The sequence below is a fragment of the Convolutriloba macropyga genome, chromosome 6 (assembly GCF_964194025.1).
Source record: "Convolutriloba macropyga chromosome 6, txConMacr16.3, whole genome shotgun sequence".
NCBI lineage: Eukaryota > Metazoa > Xenacoelomorpha > Acoela > Convolutidae > Convolutriloba > Convolutriloba macropyga.
The window spans coordinates 24,190,857-24,210,984 of record NC_134473.1 but is presented as its reverse complement, the minus strand read 5'-3'; the positions used below and the strand labels follow the sequence as shown (position 1 = coordinate 24,210,984).

General features: G+C 34.3%; 1 protein-coding gene and 1 long non-coding RNA gene across 3 annotated transcripts in view; both read right to left on the bottom strand.

Moving 5' to 3' along the window:
* The window catches only part of LOC142341585 (synaptic vesicle glycoprotein 2C-like), a 71,247-nt gene that overhangs the window by 36,325 nt on the left and 14,794 nt on the right, over positions 1-20,128 (bottom strand). For both annotated transcript variants that reach the window (XM_075392637.1, XM_075392636.1), the window contains exons 5-6: positions 5,895-6,106; positions 5,574-5,692 (exon numbers count right to left, since the gene is read on the bottom strand). In XM_075392637.1, coding sequence (XP_075248752.1) covers positions 5,574-5,692; positions 5,895-6,106 — 331 coding nt within the window. The remainder of the gene's footprint in view (positions 1-5,573; positions 5,693-5,894; positions 6,107-20,128) is intronic.
* LOC142341586 (uncharacterized) lies at positions 9,236-18,865 on the bottom strand. The gene is made up of 2 exons (XR_012759114.1): positions 18,188-18,865; positions 9,236-9,556 (listed from the first exon to the last, which is right to left on the bottom strand). It is a non-coding gene; the product is annotated as an uncharacterized LOC142341586 (long non-coding RNA).

Genomic DNA, 20,128 nt, shown 5'->3' with positions numbered 1-20,128 from the left:
AAAGTCTCCAAAACAGTTTCTGTGAATCGCATGCTTGGAGACTAGTGAGCTCAAAGGCTCTAAGAGCACTTAATGGGCGCAACCTGTTTATCCCGTTTTTGAGGACGAAAAGTCAAATGGGTCAGACCAAAAATCGGTCAAGCGAAAAATCGCATTAGAAAAGACCGACATGACTAGTATAATTGCTACAAACTTCATTTGAGATCAATTAAACACCATTCAATGAGGAGGGTTAAAGTTTTAAGACTGAGAACCAGACCCTCACACCCTGAAATTTTCTCCTCGTAACAGGGCTCGCTCTCCAATTTTGTTCAACATTAGAAAATCACAAATTTCGCACGTACGGCTTTGACTTTTACATCCTGTTTCAGAACAACTGGACAGATTTAAGATAGATCATCACAACTATGAGTCGTAAAAAGTCACTGCTCAAGACAATATAGCTTCGCTCAGCTTACAACGTTGCAATTATAAAAGAAGAAGTGATTCAATAACTAATATTGCGGTTAGAAACTCAATAACTTTCATATCAAACCCATTGACTACATCTTTGCAGACGGAAAAAGTTTATTTGAATCACTCAAACGAGCAAAAACAATTGCTCTAGAAAATGTCGACTAAAAATTCTGCAAAGAAACACACGTTTACAATACTTGCTTTGAACTCCATCTGACAGCACTTCAAAACATGGCTTGAGAGCTCCTTAACTAGAATTTGAAGAACTTTCATCGACTCAGAAAAATTGACTAAAAAGCTCGGAATGAAATAAAATAATTAAAAAAACAGGATAAAAAGGAATGAAACCGAAACAAGAGCAGAACCCAAATTCATGAGATAAAAAACGACAGTCGGTAAAAGGCAAAAAGAGGCAAAAAAACTGATTTAATTCAATACTTATTCTTTGAAAAAGACAGCCAAAGAATAGAAAACACGCCATTATATCAAAAAACATTAACGCCATTTCTATTTGAACGAACCAACAAACTCCTCGTAAGAAAAACTAGAAATCGCCATAAACACATCTAAGATCCAGAATGTCAACAATATTTGAAAATGCAGTTATGAGTCGATTATATGCTTACAATAAAGAAAATTGTTCCAAAACTTTCAAATAATTTTTATTATATGAAAAAAACTACTTGCACCAAAAATTTAAATTGAAACTAAAAAACTGTTTTGAAAAAGCCGCACATGATCAAAAAATTTTGCTAGTTCAGCAAAAATTGGTACTAAAACACCACTCATTCTTGTACTTTCTCTCAGTTTTGTTCCACAATAAGCGGGGGGCTGATAGGGGGAGGGGATGGGGCAACATTGCGGGGAGGGGGTCTTTGACTGCACGGGGCCCTTTTGGTCTGAACAATGTGCAGGGATGGTGATTGGAGGAGCGGGGGTGAAGTGAGGCGAATTGATGTGTGTGTGTGTGGGGGGGGGGGAGTGTTGGTCAACCTCTACGAAACGCCCTTCACACCATAAGTACAAGTTTCTGTGAATCACATACTTAGAGACCAGTGTGCTGGAAGGCTCGAAGAGAATTTAAGGCCCTCTGGACGCTACCTGTTTGTTCCATTTGTGGGACGATAAGTCAAATGAGTCAGACGAAAACTCGGTCAAGCGAAAAATCGCAATGAAAAAGACCAACAGGACTTTTATAATTGCTACAAACTTCGTTTGAGAGCCATTATTCACCATAAAATCAAAAACTCAGAAATTCATTGTTTCGCTCAACTTACAACTTTGCAATTATAAAAAGAAGTGATTCAAAAAGTGAGAGGAGTGATTTCAAACTCCATCAAACAAAATTGCGAGCACTAAACTCTGTTAACCTTGTGCGGCCTCAAATGAATTTCCAGCTTAAAAGGTGGCAAAAAGGCGTGCAGAAAGAGATGGGAGTCCCAATTTAATTCAAAACTGTCCTTCACGCAGGAGGTTTTGCTTACTCAGTAGCTTTGATGAACTAACTGTACTTCCACTACATAACTTCTATGGGAGCTGCTCTCGGTCTTTACCAGTTAATACGCGATTATACTCTTTTACTTAATTATGCTTTAGAAAAGCTCGAAGAGCCCGTTAGTATCAAACCTAGATGAGCCTTCAGCTATTTTGACGAGCATTTTAAAATAAAAATTTTAAAAACTTGCTAAAAAAGACATGCACACGTTTAGAGTAAATGCTTCAAACTTCATTCGAGAGCAATTAAAAATGTATTTGAGGTGTGTTCACTGAGACAACAACTAACACCAATAGAACTTTGTTTTGATTTAAAACGAGGATACGAGAGAAACTTATTTCAAGAACTGCATTTGCAGAGAAATCAAATGAAGTATTTGGAAAACTGGTTGAAGAAGTTACCTTCGTATTCCAAATTACATAAATGGAAAACTTAACGAAAAACAATATTAGCTACATTTAAATCAAAATTCCATGTATTTAACCACTGATTAGTTCGGGGTCAAATTTGATACAAAGATGATAGAACCTTACACATTGCAAAGAAATACAAAAATTAAAATACACTGCAACTAATGAAGTGAATTATAAAAAGAGGTGTAACGAAAAAAATGTAACGAAAAAATCAACATAAACCGATTAAGATTAGACAAATTGCTCTCGAAAGGTGGGGCAATTTAATTGGTGGGCCAGGGTGGGTTTCGAACCGGCAACCTCGTAAGTCCTCGACGAACGCATTCACTACTCGACGATGCATTCACTCGCTACAATCGCTCTTTCTGTAGCAACCAACTTTACTTTGGAGTGAAAGCAAGTTAGATCACTCAAAAATGAAGACGAAATGCACGAAAAAGTTACTTGAGAAGTCAGAGAACGTTGTAGAGCAAGAGTGCAAAAACGTCATGCGAAGCCCCACACGTTTACAATAATTGCATCAAACTTCGTTCGAAAGCAATCAGGTAAAATACGCTAAAACTAATGTCAAGCTAATATCCTAAAAATAAAGCACAGTGCAAACTCAACACTAATGAAAACATACCCGGCAGATTGCCGGAATATAGCCGCCATTGATTCCAATAAGCATGATTGGGATTGAAAGAATAGAAGATTGAAAAAAAAAATTTTTGTACAAAAACATTTTTTAAGTCCGATTTATTTTGATGGCATTTCGTAGTTGAACATAACGTACTTCTGTTTCTTAGAGAGAGGCTACAGGGGCTACTATCAATACCAATAAGCATTAGAGATGTTAACTAAGATTTATAGGAACGAAGTTCAAATAGCGGGCATCTAAAATTGGGCTTTATGGGTTTATCCCGTTTCCAGTTCTGACTTCAATTTTTTATACTGACTCTATTCATTTTGAATTGCTTTGCTGAGCAACTGATTTTCAAAATCACTTTTAGCAGAATGAGAGAAGAGAGAAAATAGCCTAGAGAAGTCAAATGATATCACGCAAAATGTTGAAAAAGCGGCAAAATGAGGTAAAGCGAAACATTTTTTTATTCGACGAAGTAAAAAGAACATAGCAGGACAAGTCCTGACGAACAATTCAAAGAATTTTCATTGACTAAACAGAAAAACTAGACCTAGAATGGACTATGAGTGAATTGAGAAAACCATTTTTAAAAATCAGATAAAAAAATAAGAAAAAAAAGTAAAATATCAATGTCAAAATGCCGCATGTGAACAAAAAAACCACTAGCGAGAAATGAAAATTTCATTCAAACAAAAAACTAGGCCTTGAATGAGCTGTGAATGGATTGCGAAAACCATTTCGAAAAAAAATCCGATCCAAAAAATCGAAAAAACAGTAAAAATCAGAGTGAAATTGCCGCATGTGAACAAAAAACCACTACCGAGAAACCGAATTTTTGTTCAAACACCATTTTAGCACTCTACTTTAAAATTAGAGCGAAAAAAAATCACGCCACAAAACCGCTCGCTTTTTCGCTCCATTTCCCGTTTCGGCGTGACCAAAATCACTACTCCAATTTGACTTCAAAAATCATGAAAATGTGTGAACAGATCTTAAAAAAAAAACATAGCCGGAAGAATTCCGGAAACGACTCGAAGTGAAAACCCATTTAAACGCCATCCAACTACTCATCAAACAAAAAGTGCCTTCACTAAATTATGATTATCTTGAAACAAAGTCATGAAACAGAATAGTAAAAACAATGAAATCAAATCTGTTTAAATATGATAAAAAATCTGATTTAAATTTTGTTATATATTGAGATCCAGAAAAAACTATCTCTGCCAAAATAACATCATTAAAACAACTAGTACTGACAAAAACCATTTATGTGAATTTTGAAAAAACACTACGCTAAAATTATTGAAAAAAAGCTCTTAAAAACAACTTTCACTGAAAAACTGGAAAAAGTTACTAAATTTTTTAATATTTCAAAAACATATAAATCCAAATAAAAATTCCCTTCAGTCAATAGGGCATCCAGATGCTCGCAAAACAATAGGCAAGTCATGATAGGCAAAGAAACTGAGCTAAAAACAGAAAAAAAACGAACTGCAAAAAATTAAGAAAAATAGCTCCAATTTTCGCCATTTTTTTTTGTCATATTTCTCAACAAAAGAATGATTCTTACCCACAAAACTGTAACCATTTGTCATCATAAAATTGTTCAAGTAGAAAGGGTTTCTTCAATACCCATTAGAGCCAGTAAAACAAAATAATCGTCAAAAAAACGCAAAAATTAGCCCGAAAATCAGCAAAATACATTAAAAACTTCCGAATTATCATAAAATTCATATTAAATTCCAGAAACCTTCAAACCACTACCAAAACCAGCCTAAAAATAAAACAAAATCATAACCAAACCTCTTTACCAAAATAAATAAAAAACTGCTTTAAAATGCCGCACGTGAACAAAAAAATTTCGCTCGCTTAGAAAAAAATTTTTCACACATCAATTTTTCGCTCTCTCAAAAACAGCGGTATGAACAAAAACCACTCTCTTTTCGCTCGGCTCTTCACTTTTCTTCAGCGCTAAAATCACTCCAAATTTTTTCACGCGTTTCATTTCCCGCTTCAAAGATCACTCCAATAAAATTGATTAAAAAAAAGGACTTCTCCAATACTCCTCTTCGAGTCGTAAAAAAAGACAGCGCCCCAATACAATTCAAATTCTTTGAATTGTAAAAAATAGGAGCGCTATAATAGCCGGCTGAGAAGATGAGGGCGGCTATTAAAAACAGCAACAAATCTCTTGTTTCTTTAATTTAATTTTGGTGGGAACGATTAAAGGTTTTTTTTTGTACAAAACACCCGAAATTACTCCACAAGGCGCCAAAATAGCGGATTATAGGTCCAAAATAGTAAAAATGGGATCACAAATTATTCAGCGGAGTAACATGACTTCTGTCGGATTAACGTTAAAAAATTGAACTCAACCTCAAAATAAACAGCAAAACCAGTTAGTAATTTCAGTTAAGAACTTTACGTCATTAAAAAGTGGGACCCGTTAACTTTAACTGAGACCCAATACGTAGTAATTACTCCTTTTGGCTCAGAGTGGGCAGTAACTTCTGCCGGAGTTTAAAACCCAGGCTCTGCTCCTAAATGGTACCAAATTGTATAAAATACGAGTATGGTTACTGACCTGGATTACAATCGTCAGAAGAGGAAGAGTTTGAAGCTGGCGGGCGATCACAAGCACTGCCACCATTTTTATTCATGTCATCAAGCAGAGTCGGTAGCCATAGCCACAAACCATAGTATCTAAATATCGAATCTTTATTCCCTTCCATTAACATTCGAGTACAATGTAACAACTGATCAGAACAATCACTTTCTAACGTCATCCAAAACCACAAGATTGAAAAAATGGCGGCTATCGAAAAGCATTGGAAACTGTATTGCTCTCCACAAACTATCGTAAAAAAGGCTCAAATTCTGATCTTTATTTAAAACCACAACTCACCCGAAAGATAGAGTAAACATTTGGACAGACAGCACCACAGTTCGCATTGTCAAAGGAGGTCTGAATAGACTGATTGTTGCCACACAAATTGCCAGCACCTTGGACAACGATCCTTTCAGACAACTCGCCACAATATTGCCCTGAGGCTGAAGGACACTTCGCTCACTAGCAAATCGACTGCTATTGTAGTCTTCGAGGAGGATTGATTTGACCTACAAAACAAATTAGGTTTTATAAACTACAATCAATATGCTAACTCGCTGCAGAAGTTCTGCAGAAGTATATCACATATATTAATGGATTTATTTTCCCTTTTTATTATATTTTCTATTTAAATCTATATTTTCAAGGCTATATATAGAGTTGAATTTACTACCTTAGGATGAGAAAATGTCCCTGTACACTTTCTGAAGGACTGTGCTATACGAACGACTTTGATATCTTTCGTGTATTTCATTTACTCATAACAGAGCAATTTGTGAACATTTTTCTATGCTCTTTTTATTTGGTTGGCACGTGCCAGAAGTATTATTTATTTTCACTCAATCTTGAAGTATTTATTTGTGTATTTCATTTACCTTTCATATCTTTTGTGTATTTCATTTACTCATAATAGAGCAATTTGTGATAGTGCTAACCTGTACCTATACATACATTTTTCAATTGTCTTTTTATTTGTTTGGCACGTGCAAGAAGTATTATTTATTTTGACTTCATCTTGAAGTATTTATTTTTTATAACGCAAATGCAACAATAAATTTCAACAAAAGATATGCTAAAAAATAGTTAATTTCAGCGTGAAACATTACTTAAACAAAATAATAATAATCAATTAAGCCACAAAGTCACAAAAATTGCTCGTAGCAAAATAGCCGTACTGATTGTTGCAAAACGATTCGCATAAAATTTTAAATGAATCCAAACCCACCCATTAGCCCAGCTGCTAAAAATCAGGAACTCATGTGGCAAGAAAAATGCATGGTTCCTAAGATAAAAAATATCAAAACACATCCCGACTAACTTCAGATGAATTGCTCTCGAACGACAGGCGGAGAGCTACATACCAATTCTACGCTACACCCCAATTCACTTTAGGGGTGTAGCTCAGAAGTTTTTCATGAGTTCAAGAACTCAGACCTCATTGGGGTTCAATATCCTCCAGGATAGCAGTATGACATATTGTTTGATCCTCAGATTGATCCTCAATCACTTTTATTTTAGCAACAAACAATGAGAACAATTGATATCAATATGAAGTAGTGAAGCATGAAAAAGTCACTTGAGAAGTAAAAGGTTCTACCACAAAGCACAAAAACGATAATGCCAACAATTTGCATGAGACATTTTACAATAACCTTCGAGAGCAATTAAAAAGCATAGTTCACAGAAGAATGTTAGTACTTTCAGAACAACCCACCTCACCTTAGTCGTCGACGTATTCGTTTTTCATTTTCACAGTTAAAACAGTGTGGAAAACTAAACTAAGAAGGTAAAAAATAAGAATTAATTTTTATCACATTAATCAAAATTCTGTCTGTTTTAACAAGAATTTCCTTTTCCCATCAAGCTCTTCAACAGCAACTTTATCGTCGAGAAAACGCACGGGACTAAATTGGTTTGTCAATTTTCGGGGAAAATATAAGGCGAGACTCGATTAGGCGAATACACATTTTGCATCGACTTCTACTATTAAAGATGGTTTTAACACAGCCAATGGGCAAATTGCTCTCACATGACTTGCCAGCGGTTGCTTCAACAGTAGCTAGCTACAATTTAGGTTGGCTGTCACTGGCTTAATAAAGATGGCGTTGGATGAGCGCTCAGAGTCACAGGAGGAACGATTTATAGGGTTGGCGATTGGGGGAGGAATATGAATGAAGTGGGGGGGGGGGGGGGGGGGGGTCAAATTCTAAGGATCACACGTTAGACCATGGATTAATGTTTCCGAGAAAACAGTTACGCTGAAACCTCTACTTATAGTCCAGTAAGCCGAAAGGACAAAAAATCAGACAAAAAATTGGTCACGCGAAGAACGCAAAAAACACTTCAGGACTAAATGATATAATTGATACAAACTTCGTTGGGAGCAAATAAAAACCATGTCCAGGAACGTCATCAACTTGAGAGATTTAAGGCTAAATCTAAAAACGAGGATTTCCGAAATTAAACATTTCAAATATTTTGAATCAGTTCAATTCAGAGAAATGATATAGGTAAGCCTTCACTCCAACTAATTCTAAAATATCAGTTTGCAAAGAGAAAACAAGATCGATGTCCTTGATTTCAGTTAAGTCAAGCCAATAAAAAACACGAAATGTTTGTTTCTAGAGATGTTTCAGAATTTCTAAATATTCAATTAAAACGTTGACTTTTGTTAAGTATAAAAAACGTGACTGACCCCAAATGATAAAGAGGTAAAAAAAAAATTTCAAAAGTGATTATTACATCAATTATTCGCTACATGAGTGGTACATAAATCAAGGAAAGGATTCTTATTGAGTTTGGGGTTCTTTCGTTTTCCGAAAAAAAATTCACTTTCGGAAACACCATATTCTCATGAAGCTGAATTGGATAGTTTTAGACATACAGGAACTCGTCAATTAGGCAATTTTTAGTCTGACACTAGTTGAAACGTAAGTGAAACACAGATCTCGATTTAATTGTGATATGTTTCTGTTACTTAACGAACGAAGCGGCATAATTGTCTTCAGAGTATTCTCAACTATTAAACTACTATTGAGTTTTTCGTAGCAATGAATACAGTTCCGATAAAAAAACACTTAAAGTTATTTATTCGAACAATAGATATTAATGTTTAAGGAAGTGCTCTAACGACAGGCGGGAACTCGATTTAAGATTTAACGGCGTTGAGGTAGCAGCCTAGATAAATTCACCGACCGACTGCGACTGATATCATTAGTCCTTTATTTAGAAATTTCCCCTGATTAGAGCTAGAGCAAAGAAATTATTGCTAGAGTAAAAAAACAAGATTGGCTCAGCTCTCTATAAGTCAAACTACTTAAAAGAGCGAAATTTCAACGTGCAAAAAAACGGTTAGGCAGAATTTTGCATTGAAGTATAAAGTCGTTGACATAAACAAAGACATTTTTCAATAATATTTACGGTTTTTTTAATTGATACTAGTTGAGAGTTCGTGATATTTTATGTGAGTAATGACATTTCAGAAATTTGAGAATGGTAGAAAATAATTAAAGAGCAATGCAAATTGAGGAGTTTATTCAAAAAGGCAACCTGATAAGATCTGGCATCAAAACTTAACTTTTCTCAAATTAGGTAATACGTCAACAAATTTTCAGCTCTTCTCTAGTTTGCACAAAAAACCAGCGAAACTATATTCACAGTTGCATAATACAAAAATGGAGCTCATCAAATAGAGATGCTTAGAACAAATGCCAATCCACAGAATCCAATTGACCAATGAAAATTCCGTTAATTGTACAAATTCTTCGGTATTACAAATTGATAATTACATTCTTTACATAACTATTAGAAATTATCGATAACTTAAATATCTATTTAATTTCACTCTTGAGTTTATCGATGAGTTTTCTGAAGTTGTCATCCACTTTATAATCAGCCTTATCTATCATGCATCCTGAGTATTGGAACAGATTGGCATGACATTGGTAAGCTGCTGCAACCTTCCATTCGACAGAAGTGTGATAAAAAACTTGCCATTTTAATTACAGTGCATGACTTGAAAATAATAACTTATACAATTATAATAACTGTTTGAAAACAAAGAACAGATCAAAAATATTACTAGCAGATATGGCTAAGATATAAATACCCCGATAACGTTGCACGAGTTGCTCATGGGTTTATGTAGTTCCTTCCGTTTCTTAAACTCACGATAATTCGGTAAGAGAAAAAACGGTTAGACGAAAAAACATAACCGACTAAAAGTCGGAAGAATTGCTCTCGAACGACTAGTGGGAGCTCTAATCAATTGCAACCTGCTTCAGTGGGGGGGGGGGGGGGGTATAAATGGGACTACGACGTTCAATAGTGGGCTTCAAATAACCACATTAACATATACCTCTATTAAGATTTAAAGTGAAAAATGGCACCAGATTCGGCGCACTTTTCATTTGACTTTTAGTATTAAATTGCCACCAATTGAGTTCAGCTGCTTGAAATTGTGATTGAGAGAATTTTAGAAAATCACTCGAAAAGTCGGTGAAGCAAAAATTTACAACACACGTTTACAATAATTGCTATGAACTTCGTTCAAGAGCAATTAATCAGTCGTACGAAAAATCGCACAAAAAAGTCCACAGGACCATAATAATTGCTATATTCCATTTAACAGCAATTAAAAATTTAAAGTACAATTGGGCAAACAAACACGAGTCCGTAAAGGACGAGGGGGTAAAAATTAAAACTAATCCGGAAAATGTACCAGGAAAAATACTCGGGACCCAAATACCGGCTCATCGATTTGTTCGATGAAGGCAACCAGATAAATTTGATTGACATAATTGAAAACCTGTTTTCTGTTCTCTACCCGGAGCTATCTGTCATAGCATTTCAGAGCTGGATTTTTGCGCTGAGCATGAATCTGTTCATGTCATATATTTTCTATTTACATAGTTTTTTCTATTTACAGTCTGGCTGTAAAACTTAAAACTCCTCTGAGCAGTCTGAACTTTTTTCTGCCTTTTATCTTAGCATAGCATCTTTTCCTTTTCGATTTTCCTTTTCGAACGGGTACTCTGATCAAGAACATAATTTTTACCCAATAAATAATTATTTTAGAAATATATTTTCGTTTAACAAAAACGATTGAACCAAATTGTTGGTAAATCAGAAATTCGAAGAGCCAAAATTCAAATGTAGCGGGATTTTATATAAACACTGATTGAGTCTTTTTAAGTTTAAGTTATTCCTCATCAATATTTCTGAAGCCTGATCACAAAACAATCAGCAATCAGAGGTTGTGAAACATCAGAGGAAAAGAACTGTACGCCTGATAACACCAGAATTGAAAGCACCTGATAGCTTAACGTACAAATAAATACTTGTGTTTTCAAGGTAATTAACTTAAAGACGTATGGAAAATTTCTGAAGAAAATCAAACGCCATAGAAGGCACAAAACATCAATTTGATAACAGAAATAGGTTTTGTTTGTGCAATGAAAGTTATCAAAAAGCACCCAAACTTTAAAGACTTGGTCTATTAAAAAAGTGAAAAACATTGAGAACAAGTTTTATCATTAAAACAAACTAGTTGACTTAAAAATGTTCTAAAAAAATTAATAAGTGCGAACAAATGAAGACTCACTGATTGCTATTGTAAATGTTAATTTGAATTTTCTATATTGGGCAACTTCCACTGCCCTGAACAACAGTGGTCCTAAAATGAGCAAAAACTTATGATATTCTGGACCGGTGAAACAATTGCTCGATGAACATAAACAGAAGATCGACAATTGCAGAGTAATGGGTGATTTTTTGAAATTTCCTCATGAGACAATAGGCCTCCAGTCAATTGACAGAGTCTAGTATAACTAGCGAAAAATAATCAATGACAATTAAAGGCAACAATGGGAACTATTGATATCAAAATGAAGGAGTGAAGCATGAAAAAGTCACTTGAGAAGTCAAAGGTTCTACCATAGAGCACAAAAACGATTATGCCAACAATTTGCATGAGACATTTTACAATAACCTTCGAGAGCAATTAAAAAGCATAGTTCACAGAAGAATGTTAGTACTTTCAGAACAACCCACCTCACCTTAGTCGTCGACGTATTCGTTTTTCATTTTCACAGTTAAAACAGTGTGGAAAACTAAACTAAGAAGGTAAAAAATAAGAATTAATTTTTATCACATTAATCAAAATTCTGTCTGTTTTAACAAGAATTTCCTTTTCCCATCAAGCTCTTCAACAGCAACTCTATCGTCGAGAAAACGCACGGGAGGAAATTGGTTTAAGTCATTTAACGAGGATTTTTGAAATTAAACACATCGGAAACATTTTGAACCGGTTAGAAAAATGATATAAGTAAACCTACAGTTTAACTAATTCTAAAATATCAGTTAGCAAAGAGAAAACAAGATCGATGTCCTTGATTTCACTTAAGTCAAGCCAATACAAAAAACACGAAGTGTTTGTTCATATAGATGTTTCAAAATTTATAAATACTCAATTGAAACGTTCACTTTTGTTAAGTAGAAAAAAACGTGACCGGCCCCAAATGATAAGCGATAAAAACGAATTTTAAAGTGATTATCACATCAATTATTCCGTACTTCATTGGTACATAAAGCAAAAAAAGGATTTCCATTGACTTTGGGGCTCCTGCGTTTTCCGAAAAATAATTCCACTTTCGGAAACACCATATTCTCATGAAGGTGAACTGGATAGTTTCAAGTATACAGGAGCTCGGTCAAATAGGCAATTTTTAGTCTGACACGAGCTGAAACGTAAGTGAAATACAGATCTCGATTTAATTGTGACATAATTCTGTTACTTAACGAACGAAGCGGCATTATTGTCTTCAGGGTATTCAACTAATAAACTATTATTCGGTTTTTTGTAGCAATGAATAATTCCGATAACTACTCCAAACTATCGATATCAAAATGAAGGAGTGAAGCATGAAAAAGTCACTTAAGAAGTCAAAGGTTCTACCGCAGAGCACAAAAACGATTATGCCAACAATTTGCATGAGCCATTTTACAATAACCTTCGAGAGCAATTAAAAAGCATAGTTCACAGAAGAATGTTAGTACTTTCAGAACAACCCACCTCTCCTTAGTCGTCGACGTATTTGTTTTTCATTTTTACACTTAAAACAGTGTGGAAAACTAAACTAAGAAGGTAAAAAATAAGAATTAATTTTTATCACATTAATCAAAATTCTCTCCGTTTTAACAAGTATTTCCTTTTCCCATCAAGCTCTTCAACAGCAACTTTATCGTCGAGAAAACGCACGGGAGGAAATTGGTTTAAGTCATTTAACGAAGATTTTTGAAATTAAACATATCGGAAAAATTTTGAACCGGTTAGAGAAATGATATAAGTAAACCTACAGTCTAACTAATTCTAAAATATCAGTTAGCAAAGAGAAAACAAGATCGATGTCCTTGATTTCACTTAAGTCAAGCCAATATAAAAAACACCAAGTGTTTGTTCATATAGATGTTTCAAAATTTATAAATACTCAATTGAAACGTTCACTTTTGTTAAGTAGAAAAAAACGTGACTGACCCCAAAGGATAAGCGGCGATAAAACGAATCTTAAAGTGATTATCACATCAATTATTCCGTACTTCATTGGTACATAAAGCAAACAAACGATTTCCATTGACTTTAGGGCTCCTGCGTTTTCCGAAAAAAAATTCCACTTTCGGAAACACCATATTCTCATGAAGGTGAATTGGATAGTTTCAGATATACAGGAACTCGGTCAATTAGGCAATTTTTAGTCTGACACGAGTTGAAACGTAAGTGAAATACAGATCTCGATTTAATTGTGACAGGTTTCTGTGAATTAACGAACGAAGCGGCATTATTGTCTTCAGGGTATTCAACTAATTTTAAAGTGATTATCACATCAATTATTCCGTACTTCATTGGTACATAAAGCAAAGAAAAGATTTCCATTGACTTTGGGGCTCCTGCGTTTTCCGAAAAATAATTACAATTTCGGAAACACCATATTCTCATGAAGGTGAATTGGATAGTTTCAGATATACAGGAACTCGGTCAATTAGGCAATTTTTAGTCTAACACGAGTTGAAATATAAGTGAAATACAGATCTCGATTTAATTGTGACATGTTTCTGTTACTTGACGAACGAAGCGGCATTATTGTCTACAGGGTATTCAACTAATAAAATATTATTGGGTTTTTTGTAGCAATGAATAGTTCCGATAACTACTCCAAACAGCGAAATTTCAACGTGCAAGAAAAACTTAGGCAGAATTTTGCAATAAAGTATGAAGTTGACATAAACTAAGTCATTTTTCATTAATATTTACGGTTTTTTAAAAATTGATACTAATTTGAGAGTTCGTGATACTTCATGTGAAGAGTAATGACATTTTAGCATTTTGAGAATGGTAGAAAAAAATTAAACAGCAATGCAAATTGAGGAGTTTATTCAAAAAGGCAACTTAATAAGATCTGTCATCAAAATGTAACTTTTCTCAAATTTTGTAATACGTCAACAAACTTTACGCTCTTCTCTAGTTTGAACAATAAATCAGCAAAACTAGACTCATAGTGGCATAATAATAAATGGAACTCAACAGATAGAGATGCTTAGAAACAATTGCCAATCCACAGAATCCAATTGGTCAACGACAATTTCGTTAATTGTACAAATTCAGAAGTTCGTAGAGCAAAAATTCAAATGTAGCGGGATTTAATATAAACAAAGATTGAGTCTTTTTAAGCTGAATTTATTCCTCATCAATATCTCTGAAGCCTGAGCACAAAACAATCAGCAATCAGAGGTTGTGAACAATCAGAGGAAAAGAACTGCACGCCTGATAACACCAGAATTGACAGCACCTGATAACTTAATTTACAAAGACTTGTGTTTTCTAGGTAATTAACTAACATTGGCTGCAATCTTATAAAATTGAAAGACTTTTTAAAAACAGGAAACATAAACAGACTACCCATAAAAAACACAACACATCAATTTGATAACAGAAATAGGTTTTGTTTGTGCAATGAAAGTTAGTAAAATTTTTTTAAATGACTTGGTCTATTTTAAAAAGTGCAAAACAAAGTTTTCCACTTTAAAGAACAAGTTTTATCATTGAGAACAACTAGTTGACTTAAAATTACTTTAAAAATTAAAGAGTGCGCACAAATGAAGACTCATTGACTGCTACTTTGAAAAAAATAATTTGAATTTTCTAAATTGGGCCACTTCCACCGCTCTGAACAACAGTGGTCCTTAAATTAGCATGATATTCTGGACCGGCGAAATAATTGCTCGATGAACCTAAACAGAAGATCGACAATTGCAGAGTAATGGGTGATTTTTTGAAATTTGCTCATGAGACAATAGGCCTCCAGTCAGTTGACAGAGTCTAGTCAAACCAGCAAAAAATAATTAATGACAATTAAGAGCAGCAAGCGTCCAGAAAAAACAAACGTCAAAAATCCAAAAAAAAAGCTTACGCCAGAAACTGCAGATATACTAATCATAATTCCTAAATAACCAAATCAAGTAATGATCAAAATAACTACGCTGCTGATCACAAACTCGTTGTTTGGAAAAACTGAAGGGAAATCAATGCTCACCTTCGGTTTTGAAAGAAACCAAACACAGCAACAAAAATTGCTTCAAACTTCGTTCGAGAGCAATTAACAATCGATTGTAAATCTTCAAATTGCTTGATGTGACAACTAACTACCCACATCAATATTTTCTTGAATTCAGGTATAGCAAAGTTCCCTGAGTAAAATCTCCGAAAGGATTAAAAAAGAAACAAGTAGGCTCAATAATTTGCGTTCGCACATATAAATTTCCGACCTCGATAGAAAACCCACTAAAAAGCAAGTATTTTTCAAAAAAAGCGTATTAACAAGAAAATCGCTTCCAACGCAAAGACCTCAGTGGAGTAAAAAAAATGCCGCATTAGATTGATGAGATCAGCTTTTATTAATAAAGCCAATCAAGACGAAAAACAAAAACAACAATTAATTACATCCAAAACTGTCCTTTTTAAAAAAAATTGTTAACAAGGTCAAAATAGCGTCAGATAAAACTGGAACCAAACAAATTATTTTGCACTCCGCGAAAAACAATATGGGACCACTCTACAATAAGGCTCAGTAACAATTAGACAAAAAAGAGCAAAAACAGCAAAGTTTAAAAATTGGCTAACAGTTTTAAAAACAATTAATTTAAAAGTAATGAAAACCAATGGATAACAATTCAAACATTCAGCATCTTTATGATCTTATACGACTCTAAAAGAGGGTCTTTATGAGTCGTATAAGCATCTTTATGATCTTATACGACTCTAATACTCTGTATTTATTCACTTTTTTACGCGGTTACAAAAAGAACAAATAGAGAAAACAAACAAAAATTCAACTAAAACTAGCGACAAAACGCTGTCGAAGCCGTAACGCCATATTTTGCCTCTCAAAGGATTTTCAATTGAGCCTTCCTTGAACGTTAATAATAGGATATGCGACCTCTCATTAATGAAAATAGGTAACAAGTACACAACGAAAAAGGCAAGAATAATTAAAACTTTGTATTTTTCGAAAACAATTATTTTGGAAGTCATGAAAGCCATTAGCTACAAAATGAAAAAATTAAAAAGGTTGTTTATTCGTCTAAAGGTAGCGCTTGAGACCCGTAATTATTCAGAATATGTCTTATGTCTACGAAAAGAACGTCAAATTGAGACAATAATCAAAAACTAAATTACTCCTGATTTGAAAAAAAACCCGTGTCGAAGAAAGTAAAATTATAACGAATTCCGTAAAACATAAGATTTTGTGCACAGCCACTTTCCCTGGATGACAGTAATGTCATATGTGACTTGTTATTAATGAAACTAGTTAACAAATCGACAAACAAAAATGCGAATTTAAAGTGTTGTTTTTTAAAACAATTGTTTTCAAAGTCATGAAAGTCATTACTATCTACTCAAATCAGAAAAGACCATTTATTTCTCCATAAAAAAGCCAAGGATACCTGCCAATATCCAGGAAACTTCATACGACTAAAAAGACAACGGAAAAACGACAGTTAAACACACGTAAAAAATTCAATTATATTCTTCGATAAAGGGGCGTTAAAACCATAAACTATGCCCTCAAAGATTTATGTTCAATTGCGCCTGATTGTGAACGCCAATAATGTAACTTGTGAATTGTCAATAATGTAATAATGTGACAAAACGACAGAATAAATGTGAAAAATGGTCAAAAGCCTTAAAAAAATGGTGAAATAGAGTAGTATCAAAGCCAGAAAACCATAACTTAACGCGTGAACCCGCAAAAAGGTTAAATTTTAATTCAGTAAAAACAAGAAGACGAAGCATTCTTTCTTTGCTGACACTAAGCTAAGTTGACCAAATTAGGAGAAAAATAGTGGCAAAGTTCAATAAGCCATTGTTTAATTAAAAATCAAACATTTTTAAAGTCGAAACGACCTTAATCTTTCGTGTAAAGAAACTAAATACACTAGATTGGAACTGCTTAGGAAGCCAATTGGACAAATCAACAGTGAGCTTTGATTTGAATTCTTCTTTTCTCCAAATAAAAAAAATCGAATTTTTTAAAAAAGACCGACTGATTACAATTCAAAGTTTTTTGGATTGTAACAGTCCAAGATTAGACCAAAACTAGACTTGCTATTGCTGTTCGTCGATTAAGAACACTGAATCTTCTCTAATGTTATAGATCTAGATAATTTGTCAGTTAAAAGATTAAAAAATGCTGCGTTTTTGATAATCATAGATTAAACTTCATAGATCATAGCAGCAATTTAATTCCAGACTACTGTCAATGGTAATGTAAGTAGGACTAATCTCCCTCTGTAGTTTAAAAACGATTGTATTAGTTGTTTTTGGGAGTGTATTTCTGCAAATTTTAATCAAAGTGGACTAAAGAAGCTTATTTTGGACAAATTCTGAAGAAAAAGGCTGAATTTTAAAATATTTAGCCAAAATTTTTGCCATCAAAATTGTCAACAACAATGTTTTGTCTTAAAAAAGAAAATTAACAGTACTAATGTTAACCTTTTTTACATATTTTAGCAAAATTGACAACATTTTAGCCAAAAAATCCTGAAAATGTGAATAATAATAACGCAAATCGGTCTAATATTCACAGAAATTTAAAACAAGATAACTTGCTCTAGAAAACGAAATTTAAAAAAATCTTTTTAATCCCATATTCTACGCTGGACGGGCTTTTTAACGATACCACTCAAAACTCTCTACGATGAATATATCGATCGGTCAGAATTGTCTGAACAAAAAAAAACCCATTTGAGTATATAGTTCCTCCCCACTCAAGATCATCGGAACCCTCGGAACAATAACGCGGAAACTGCATCAAGTTTAAACAATTTTCCGGAAAATTTCCCATTACCTCGGCAAAATCAAGCATTTTCAAAATTTATCGTTGCAGGTGACACCCTTATCACCAAGTATTTTGAAGCTTCACAAAATTGGCTGTATTGAACACTGAGATTTTTGACAATCCGTTCTTTCAAGGATTTGTGCGCAGCTTTAATTTCTTTTATTTGATTTCACTGAATTCAATCGTTTATCACACTACATTTTGTGATCCAGTTGGCGAATACTCCGTCTCTACGTAATATGGTATCAGTTTATCATTTGACAATACCGCAGCAGCAACTACCAGTCGCGCATTTTTCTGTACTTCCGCAGCTCCGAAATATTCCACAAAATTAAACCGACTCGACACGTAAATGAACTCGTTCTCCCGAAGACCAAATGGTTTGTAAGGCGTACCACTCTTCATTAGAAAGTGGTAATCTACTTTATGGAAATCGCCAAAATACTGCTTGTTTTTGCTTTCAACATCCAAACACAAAATACGGTCGCAAACAAATGAAGTCAGCCTGTCAAGGTTGGGAAATCCTTTTGAAGATTTTGATAAATCCTCCAGTTGTTGTCGGACATCAGCTCGCGTTAATTTTTGACTCATTTTAATAATACTACAGTTTACTACTAATGAATTAATAATCAGTACGCAAATCTAACGACCATATAGTTAAAATGTCATATAGTAGAGTTCTTTAATGTATAAAACTTTTTGCATATACAAAGATTGATCAAAACTTTTCTGGTGACAATTGCAAACAAGTCACAAATAATTAAACAAAGTCCCCTTCAGTTAATAACTTTTATAACAGCTAGTTCGAACGAGTAAAAGTTTTTGCACTTCTGAAACACGCTCGTCCAAACTGCGAGAAAAATTTAAGTTAATTGGACTCGTATGTTCGCAATTGATGAAGCTTCTCATGGCTACAGATATTTTTAAAAACTAAATTCTCTATCTTAATAACCAGAGTAAAACTTTCGAGAATCAAAAATTTCAATTCACTAGGCAGACTATTCTGTAAACTTTTCAGGAAAAAATCGAAGTTCGGGAAACTTTGACAACCAGACACTTTGAGGAACATAACCGACTAACGTCGGGCTAATTGCTCTCAAACGACCGGCGAGCGGTTGACTTCGTCAGTAGCAAGCCGCGGTACAGTGAAGCTAGATTTAGATTAATTGAAGGGGCGTAGGGTGATCGCAACGGGGGTGCACCGCAGCGGGGGTGCAAAACAGGATTAGGGGGGGGGGGCAGATGTGGGGGCGGTGGGTGGCTGGGGTGTGGAATCAATTTATAAGAACCGCCCTTCACACCATAAGCATAAGTCTCCAAAACAGTTTCCGTTAATCGCATACTTGAAGACTAAAAGGCTTAACAGCTCTAAGAGAACTTAATGCAAGCTCGGCGCTACCTCTTTAACCCCTTTCTGAAGACGAAAGTCAAATGGTTCAGACAACAAATCGGCCAAGCGAAAAAATGCATAAAGGAGACAAACAGGATTAATATATTTGCTACAACGTCGGGCTAACTGCTCTCAAACGACCGGCGAGCGGTTGACTTCGTCAGTAGCAAGCCGCGGTATAGTGAGGCTAGCTTTAGCTTGGATCGACTCTGCAACTTTTGGTTTTCTAGCCTTGTTAGTAAATAAACCAAAAAAGGATATTTTAAAAATTTCCAAAATATTGCAAATTTAAAAAAGCTTCCAGATTTCACAATGAAAATCTTCAAAACTAATTTTTGTCTCTGGATTTAAGTCAAGTAACCCATCGGCAAGACTTGAAAAACTTCGTTGGCCATTAATGATCGTTAAGATCAGAAAAGGACAAAAATATTCAAACATTTTGAAAACAATCGCAAATTTCAAAATCTTGCTAAAATTCAAAATAGTAAAATCTCCAAAACCATTTCATCGTCTCAAGAGACTATCCAGTATCCCTATTGGACTCGTTTGTTCGCAATTGATGAAGTTTCTCATGGCTAAAGATATTTTTAAAAACTAAATTCTGTATCTTAATAACCAGCGTAAAATTTTCGAGAATCAAAAAATTCAATTCTCTAGGCGTTTCGTTTCTAATGTTATACATCTAGATAATTTGTTAGTTAAAAGATCAAAAATAGATGCTGCGTTTTTGATAATCAAAGATTAAACTT